This window comes from Pristiophorus japonicus, chromosome 1 (assembly GCF_044704955.1).
Source record: "Pristiophorus japonicus isolate sPriJap1 chromosome 1, sPriJap1.hap1, whole genome shotgun sequence".
Lineage (NCBI taxonomy): Eukaryota > Metazoa > Chordata > Chondrichthyes > Pristiophoridae > Pristiophorus > Pristiophorus japonicus.
The window spans coordinates 26,496,961-26,506,139 of record NC_091977.1 but is presented as its reverse complement, the minus strand read 5'-3'; the positions used below and the strand labels follow the sequence as shown (position 1 = coordinate 26,506,139).

The window sequence follows — 9,179 nt, the reverse complement described above, 5'->3', positions numbered from 1 at the left end:
GGTATGGAGATAAAGCAGGAATGGGGTACTGAAGTTGCATGATCAGCCATGATCATATTGAATGGTGGTGCAGGCTCGAAGGGCCAAATGGCCTACTCCTGCACCTATTTTCTATGTTTCAAATCCCAAACAAGATCATCTAACTCGGCACCAATAACAAAATCTGGGATCTTTCTGCTCTGAATGACTCAGCACACCTCAACTCTAAGAACACGTCTGTTTTTCTAGTATAGATGATTTTCTAGTGGGCTAAAATTAAGAAAAATTCTTACTGGAATACACCCCCCCCCCCCCCCCCCCACCCTACAGCTCAGAATGGAGAGAAAGCCAGTTTTGATCCTCAAAATGTATGGAGTTAGTTCAGGGCAGTTGGACAGGGCAGCAATAGACCCATTACTATTGGCCTGTCAACACTAATTAGCTTGGCTCAACAGAAGGAGGGAGAATGGCACATTATCAAGGGGCCTTCCAGCTCCTGTGAAACTACTCCAAACACAAGTCTGCCTTGTGGAAAGGGGACAATTCCCTTACCTTTTCCTTGATCCATTGCAAAATGGTACATTGAAGTCTTCTGTTGAAATTGTTACAGGGTTGATGTGCTTGGGCGCCTAAAGACTTGTCCTCTTGTGTCCTATGGAAAAGGCACTTATCCAACCTGACCACGTACCTACCACTGAAGGTTAAAACTGAAATGTTGGCTAGATTTTCCCTTTTTGAGCTTGCTGTGCACTTCCAGCATTCCAATTATTTTTTTCAAAATCCCTTTTACTGCATCTCTTTGTTCAGTCACTTTAGATGGGAAAATGCTCTAAATACACCAACGTTGGACACTTTGAATTCAACTGTGTCAATTACGACCATTTCCTGAGCTCGCCAAATAACAGAAAGCAGACAATTTGTGCATATCTGTTTAATGCAAAATTGACAATCATGTCTCAAGTAGCCCGTAAGGTACAGTAATAACAAACCTATACCTGTGCAACCACACCCCCACCCCACTGAAGCTGACAAGTGTAAATATTACAAAAATTCTGAGTGTCATTGTACAGTACATTGTATATTGATGTGCACAGAGGGGAAAAAAAATAACACTGTAATCAATCTCGAGAGAATCCCGGTGCACAAAAAAAGTTCAAACTTTACAATCGATCACCCTATTGCAGACAGGACAGCGCTTCACCTCCAACGAGGATCAGTGTTTTACAGTACAAAAAAATGAATTAATAAGCACTACAAAATTCTCGATCGAGAGCCTTCCTTTCCCCGCCCACACGAGCCGTGTTTACCTGGTACGAATTCCCAAGTTACAAAATGAAACAGTTACCACCACATTAGTGCGACGCAGAACTGAATTCCTGCACTCTGGAACCTTGGCCAGCTTGTGGTGCGGGGAGGCACTGAATCAGAGCAAGGTGGCTTCCAATCGGAAGGGACAAAAAAAAACAGTGAGGGAGGTCTCCGGCTCCGGGAAAACTCCTAAAAAGCACCATTTCAAAGCATCGATTTCTCTTTCAGAACTTGGCCTCATTTTCACAACAGAAAAAAAAATACATGAAGGGTGTTCGTCTATTTTTGTAGCTCTCATTTAACTATAACGACATATTCTAGATGTTATAAGTGAGAGATGGGAAATCATAAATTCACTTTTTTTATGTTTAAAAAAAAAATCACGTGCCAATTTCAGCTTTTAAGGAATAAAATGCTTAAGTACAACTGACTTTTCGAAGTGGAACTCTCGTCACTGCGCGATCATGTGATCAATAAAAGCACCGATAATGTCTGTTTCAGTGAATGCTGCTGTCGGGTTTCTGATCATGCCGGATTTTGTCGTTCTTCACCATGTAGATAAAATAGGCTAGCGTTTCCTTTTCATTGACAGGAATGGTCCTAAAATGACGACTGATTGTCTGGGGGGGGGGGGGGGGGGGAAGAGAGAAAGAGAGAGAAAGTAATTTTTAAGACTTGAATTTAATTAGGCATTTTCAGTAGAAGTTGATGTTACATTTCAAGCTCACTTCTTCAGGTACTTTCCCCTCCCATGCCAACATACAACTCTGCTTTCGTGGACAAATCTTTGCTCCCCACGAAGCTCAACATGACCTGCTACGTGTGGTATTGAGATGGTGACTACAGCATGATCAATTAATACTTTGGGTTTTTTTAAAAATCACTGATGTATGGACTGAGAAAAGGTACTGGATCGCACCATGCTCACTCAAATCTCTGACACATAACATACCAACAGATCGCAAGACTTAACTGGAAAAGTATGAACCAAATTTATTAAGCAAAATCAACAAAAGCAAAATTAAAACCCACATTTCACTTCACTCAGTGACCCCTTTAATACAACTTAACTCTGGAGTAACTTGGATCACACATCTGTGAGGAAAAGCTTTACGCGAGACTGGTCTCCACCAACTCCCAAATCATCCTTTATAACAGCGCAATAAGATTGTTAAACACAAATGAGACGACCAGCCAGGGTTACGTGATACACCTCCCTTTGGAGTGGCAAATTATGTTCAAACGGTATCTTGTTAAAACAAAACAATTAAAGGCAAAAAACAAAAAGGGCCACGGAATATAAAGGGGCTGCAGGAGGGGTCAAAACTAAAAATCATGGTTTAAAATCTAGTATTAAAACACTCTACCTAAACACACGCAGCATTCGAAATAAAGTAAATGAGTTGACGGCACAAATCATTACAAATGGGTATGATTTGGTGGCCATTACAGAAACGTGGTTGCAGGGGGGCCAAGACTAGGAATTAAACATACAGGGGTATCTGACAATTCGGAAAGATAGATAAGAAGGGAAAGGAGGTGGGGTAGCTCTGTTAATAAAGGATGATATCAGGGCAGTTGTGAGAGACGATATTGGCTCTAATGAACAAAATGTTGAATCATTGTGGGTGGAGATTAGAGATAGTAAGGGGAAAAAGTCACTGGTGGGCGTAGTTTATAGGCGCCCAAATAATAACTTCACGGTGGGGCGGGCAATAATCAAGGGAATAATGGAGGCATGTGAAAAAGGAACGGCAGTAATCATGGGGGATTTTAACCTACATATCGATTGGTCAAATCAAATTGCACGGGGTAGCCTGGAGGAGGAATTCATAGAATGCATACGGGATTGTTTCTTAGAACAGCATGTTACAGAACCTACAAGGGAGCAAGCTATCTTAGATCTGGTCCTGTGTAATGAGACAGGAATAATAAACGATCTCTGAGTAAAAGATCCTCTCGGAATGAGTGATCACAGTACGGTTGAATTTGTAATACAGATTGAGGGTGAGGAAGTAGTGTCTCAAACGAGCGTACTATGCTTAAACAAAGGGGACTTCAGTGGGATGAGGGCAGAGTTGGCTAAAGTAGACTGGAAACACAGACTAAACAGTGGCACAATTGAGGAACAGTGGAGGACTTTTAAGGAGCTCTTTCATAGTGCTCAACAAAAATATATTCCAGTGAAAAAGGGCGGTAAGAGAAGGGATAACCAGCCGTGGATAACCAAGGAAATAAAGGAGAGTATCAAATTAAAAGCCAATGCGTATAAGGTGGCCAAGGTTAGTGGGAAAATAAAAGATTGGGAAAATTTTAAACAACAGCAAAGAATGACTAAGAAAGCAATAAAGAAAGGAAAGATAGATTACGAAGGTAAACTTGAGCAAAACATAAAAACGGATCGTAAAAGCTTTTACAGGTGTATAAAACGGAAAAGAGCGACTAAAGTAAATGTTGGTCCCTTAGAAGATGAGAAGGGGGATTTAATAATGGGAAATGTGGAAATGGCTGAGACCTTAAACAATTATTTTGCTTAGGTCTTCACAGTGGAAGACACAGAAACCATGCGAGAAATTGCTGGTCACAGGAATGTGGGAAAGGAGGACCTTGAGACAATCACTATCACTAGGGGGGTAGTGCTGGACAGGCTAAAGGTAGACAAGTCCCCTGGTCCTGATGAAATGCATCCCAGGGTATTAAAAGAGATGGCGGAAGTTATAGCAGATGCATTCGTTATAATCTACCAAAATTCTCTGGACTCTGGGGAGGTACCAGCGGATTGGAAAGCAGCTAATGTAACGCCTCTGTTTAAAAAAGGGGGCAGACAAAAGGCAGGTAACTATAGGCTGGTTAGTTTAACATCTGTAGTGGGGAAAATGCTTGAAACTATCATTAAGGAAGAAATAGCGGGACATCTAGATAGGAATAGTGCAATCAAGCAGACGCACCATGGGTTCATGAAGGGGAAATCATGTTTAACTAATTTACTGGAATTCTTTGAGGATATAACAAGCATGGTGGATAGAGGTGTACCGATAGATGTGGTATATTTAGATTTTCAAAAGGCATTCGATAAGATGCCACACAAAAGGTTACTGCAGAAGATAAAGGTACGCGGAGTCAGTGGAAATGTATTAGCATGGATAGAGAATTGGCTGGCTAACAGAAAGCAGAGAGTCGGGATAAATGGGTCCTTTTTGGGTTGGAAATCGGTGGTTAGTGGTGTGCCACAGGGATCGGTGCTGGGACCACAACTGTTTACAATATACATAGATGACCTGGAAGAGGGGACAGAGTATAGTGTAACAAAATTTGCAGATGACACAAAGATTCGTGGGAAAGCGGGTTGTGTTGAGGACACAGAGAGGCTGCAAAGAGATTTAGATAGGTTCAGCGAATGGACTAAGGTTTAGCAGATGGAATATAATGTCGGAAAGTGTGAGGTGATCCACCTTTGGAAAAAAAAAAACAATAAAAGGGAATATTATTTGAATGGGGAGAAATTATAACATGCTGCGGTGCAGCGGGACCTGGGGGTTCTTGTGCATGAATCCCAAAAAGTTAGTTTGCAGGTGCAACAGGTAATCAAGGCGGCGAATGGAATGTTGGCCTTCATTGCAAGAGGGATGGAGTACAAAAGCAGGGAGGTCCTGCTGCAACTGTATAGGGTATTGGTGAGGCCGCACCTGGAGTACTGCATGCAGTTTTGGTCACCTTACTTAAGGAAGAATATATTAGCTTTGGAGGGGGTACAGAGACAATTCACTAGGCTGATTCCAGAGATGAGGGGGTTACCTTATGATGATAGATTGAGTAGACTGGGTCTTTACTCGTTGGAGTTCAGAAGGATGAGGGATGATCTTATAGAAACATTTAAAATAATGAAAAGGATAGACAAGATAGAGGCAGAGAGGTTGTTTCCACTGGTCGGGGAGACTAGAACTAGGGGGCACAGCCTCAAAATATGGGGGAGCCAATTTAAAACCGAGTTGAGAAGGAATTTCTTCTCCCAGAGGGTTGTGAATCTGTGGAATTCTCTGCCCAAGGAAGCAGTTGAGGCTAGCTCATTGAATGTATTCAAGTCACAGATAGATAGATTTTTAACCAATAAGGGAATTAAGGGGTATGGGGAGCGAGCGGGTAAGTGGAACTGAGTCCACGGTCAGATCAGCCATGATCTTATTGAATGGCGGATCAGGCTCGAGGGGCTAGATGGCCTACTCCTGTTCCTAATTCTTATATGGTGTGATGCTGAGCCCCACAGACCATGAAGGTCTCACATTTGAACCTTGGGACTGTGCTAAATTAGCTCGATGCTAAGGAGGGAACAAAAAAAAAATAATTAATGTACCGCACATCTAATTTCCAGCAGGGTGCCCTGGATAGTGATGAGTGTACATCAGATGAAGATAGGAGCAATCTCAAAGTTGTCAGTGTAGCAGTTATAGTTATAGTGGAGTAGTAATCCAGAGAATAAGTGTATAAATCACACCATAGCAGATTATTAAAAATCTGGTTCCATTAAAAGTGACTTTGCCGTAGAAACCCAACTAGTTCACTAATGTCCTTTAGGGTAGGGAAGGAAAGCTGCTGTCCTTACCGAGTCTGACCCTATATGTGACTCCAGTCCCACACCGTGATTGATCTTAACTGGACTCTGAAGTGGCCTGGCAAGTCACTTCGTTGTAATCAAAGTGATACAGTGTAGTGGTTCAACAAGGCGGTCCACCGCCACGTTCTTAAAAGCAACTAAGGATTGGGGAATAAATGCCAGCAATGGCCACATCCCAAAAACGAATGAATAGAAAAGTCAAATAGACCACCGACACTCATCGTCTCCGCTCAGACACAAAGAATGGGCGCTTTCAGGGCTGTTGGCACTCGGATCTCAATACGAGAAAAGGGCGGAATGTGAGGGGCGGGGAGCGAAAAGGGAGCAATTTAAAGAAAGACTTGCAATTATACAGCGCCTTGCACAACCTCAGGACATCCTAAAGCCCAGGAGCAGCCAATGAAGAATTTTTAAAGTGTTGTCACGTTAGAATGTCGGAAACGCAGCAGCCAATTTGCACACAGCAAGTTCCCACAAGCAGCAATGTGATAATTATCAGATAATTTGTTTTAGTGATGTTAGTAGAAAGGAAGGAAAGAAGGAAAGAAAGAAAAGAAAGACTTGCATTTTGTTAGCGCCTTTCACGACCACCGGACACCTCGCGCTTTACAGCCAATGAAATACTTTTGAAGTGTAGTCACTGTTGTACTGTGGGAAACGAGGCAGCCAATTTGCGCACAGCAAGCTCCCACAAACAGCAGTGTGATAATAACCAGATAATCTGTTTTAGTGGTGTTAGTTGAGGGATAAATATTGGTCAGGACACAGAGACCTCCCTGCTCTTCTTCAAAAATAGTGCCGAGAGATCTTTTACGTCCACCTGAGTGAACAGGGGGCCTTGGTTTAATGCCTCATCTGAAAGACGGCACCTCCGACAGTGCAGCACTCCCTCAGTACCAACACAAAGGCCTTAACCTCAAAGCCTTATATTTCTAGGAGTTAACAAGAAGCATCCCTTATCAAATAAGCCATAACTAGGTCAAGTGATTTGTTATCATTCAGGAAACAAAACAAATCAACATTTTCACCTCCTTCCAAATGTTTTAATGCAAAATTGTGGATCTTGGGGTGCAAACTACACAATAACCAGGTAGCGTATTTGCAGGTTTTGCTGCACAAGTCCTGCCAAATCACTTGCCCTATCTACCACCAAGTTCAAAGAGGGTCGCTCTCCAACACCTATAACATTAACTTTTGCAATGTGCTTCACTAACTTTGGGAGGATAGAGATCGATCATTATTCTCTCCCCACTCAGGCAGAGATAGCACCTTGAAATAATCTCCGTCCAGGCATCATGTACCACTGGTCAGATCAGAGAACTACAAAAGCCCCAGAATAATCTTAAAGAGCAGATAGCGAAACACAAACCAAAGTAATGATGATGTGTATCCAAGGACTTGTATGGAAGTGGAACAGGTATCCCCCATCCCAACTCTGTTTGAAACAAACCAATTGTTCACTTGGTCTATGATCAGAGTCTGGAGCAAGCAAGTGACTTTTGGAGTACGACTGTTGCGAGTATTAACAGCTTTTAAAAAAAATATGAGTACACAGCCCTGACATCATTAGTGGGGAAAATGTTGAATAAATTATTAAAGATGAAATAGCAGCGTATTTGGAAAGCAGTGACAGGATCGGTCCAAGTCAGCATGGATTTATGAAAGGGAGATCATGCTTGACAAATTGTCTGGAATTTTTTGAAGATGTAACTAGTAGAGTGGACAAGGGAGAACCAGTGGATGTGGTGTATTTGGACTTTCAAAACACTTTTGACAAGATCCCACACAAGAGATTGGTGTGCAAAATCAAAGCACATGGTATTGGGGGTAATGTATTGACGTGGATAGAGCCTGGTTGGCAGACAGGAAGCAGAGAGTTGGGATAAATGGGTCCTTTTCAGAATGGCAGGCAGTGACTTGTGGGGTGCCGCAGGGCTCAGTGCTGGGACCCCAGCTCTTTACTATATACATTAATGATTTAGATGAAGGAATTGAGTGTAATATCTCCAAGTTTGCAGATGACGCTAAACTGGGTGGCGGTGAGAGCTGTGAGGAGGACGCTAAGAGGCTGCAGGGTGACTTGGACAGGTTAGGTGAGTGGGCAAATGCATGGCAGATGCAGTATAATGTGGATAAATGTGAATAAATGTGAAGTTATCCACTTTGGGGGCAAAAACACGAAGGCAGAATATTATCTGAATGGCGGCAGATTAGGAAAGGGGGAGGTGCAACTAGACCTGGGTGTCATGGTTCATCAGTCATTGAAAGTTGGCATGCAGGTACAGCAGGCGGTGAAGGCGGCAAATGGTATGTTGGCCTTCATAGCTAGGGGATTTGAGTATAGGAGCAGGGAGATCTTACTGCAGTTGTACAGAGCCTTGGTGAGTCCTCACCTGGAATATTGTGTTCAGTTTTGGTCTCCTAATCTGAGGAAGGACGTTCTTGCTATTGAGGGAGTGCAGCGAAGGTTCACCAGACTGATTCCCGGGATGACGGGACTGACATATGAGGAGAGACTGGATCAACTAGGCCTTTATACACTGGAGTTTAGAAGGCTGAGAGGGGATCTCATAGAAGCTTACAAGATTCTGATGGGACTGGACAGGTTAGATGCAGGAAGAATGTTCCCGATGATGGGGAAGTCCAGAACCAGGAGACGCAATCTTAGGATAAGGAGTAGGCCATTTAGGACTGAGATGAGGAGAAACTTCGCTCAGAGAGTTGTTAACCTGTGGAATTCCCTACCGCAGAGAGTTGTTGGTGCCAGATTATTGGATATATTCAAGAGGGAGTTAGATATGGCCCTTACGGCTAAAGGGATCAAGGGGTATGGAGAGAAAGCAGGAAAGGGGTACTGAGATGAATGATCAGCCATGATCTTATTGAATGGCGGTGCAGGCTTGAAGGGCCGAATGGCCTACTCCTGCGCCTACTTTCTATGTTTCTATGTTTCTACCACTAATATTCCATAAGCTCAAAGCAAGCACCGTCAAGAAGGAAGATCTCACATTCCCCCAATTTTTTGTGGGGGTTCGCAGGACTGCCAGACGGGCTGCCAGCCCATTCAAAATTTCACGCCCGAAATCTCCCATTTGAAAAGCCTTCCCGGGCCGCGCAGGAACGGCAGACAGCTGTGCGGGAATGTTGCTTGCATTTATATAGTGTTTTTCACGCCGTCAATGTCCCCAAATGCTTCAAAGTCAATGGACTACTCTTGGGATTCCAATCAAGGTGGTTATGGAGGCAACGCAACAGCCAATTTGCAAACAGCAATGAGATA

At 43.1% G+C, this 9,179-nt stretch overlaps 1 protein-coding gene across 1 annotated transcript in view; it reads right to left on the bottom strand.

Annotated features, from left to right (window-relative positions):
- Positions 1–895: 895 nt before the first annotated feature.
- The window catches only part of sap30l (sap30-like), a 29,667-nt gene continuing 21,383 nt past the window's right edge, over positions 896–9,179 (bottom strand). The window contains exon 4 of the mRNA XM_070878280.1: positions 896–1,907. Within this exon, the coding sequence (XP_070734381.1) occupies positions 1,785–1,907 (123 nt within the window). The 3' untranslated portion in view covers positions 896–1,784. The remainder of the gene's footprint in view (positions 1,908–9,179) is intronic.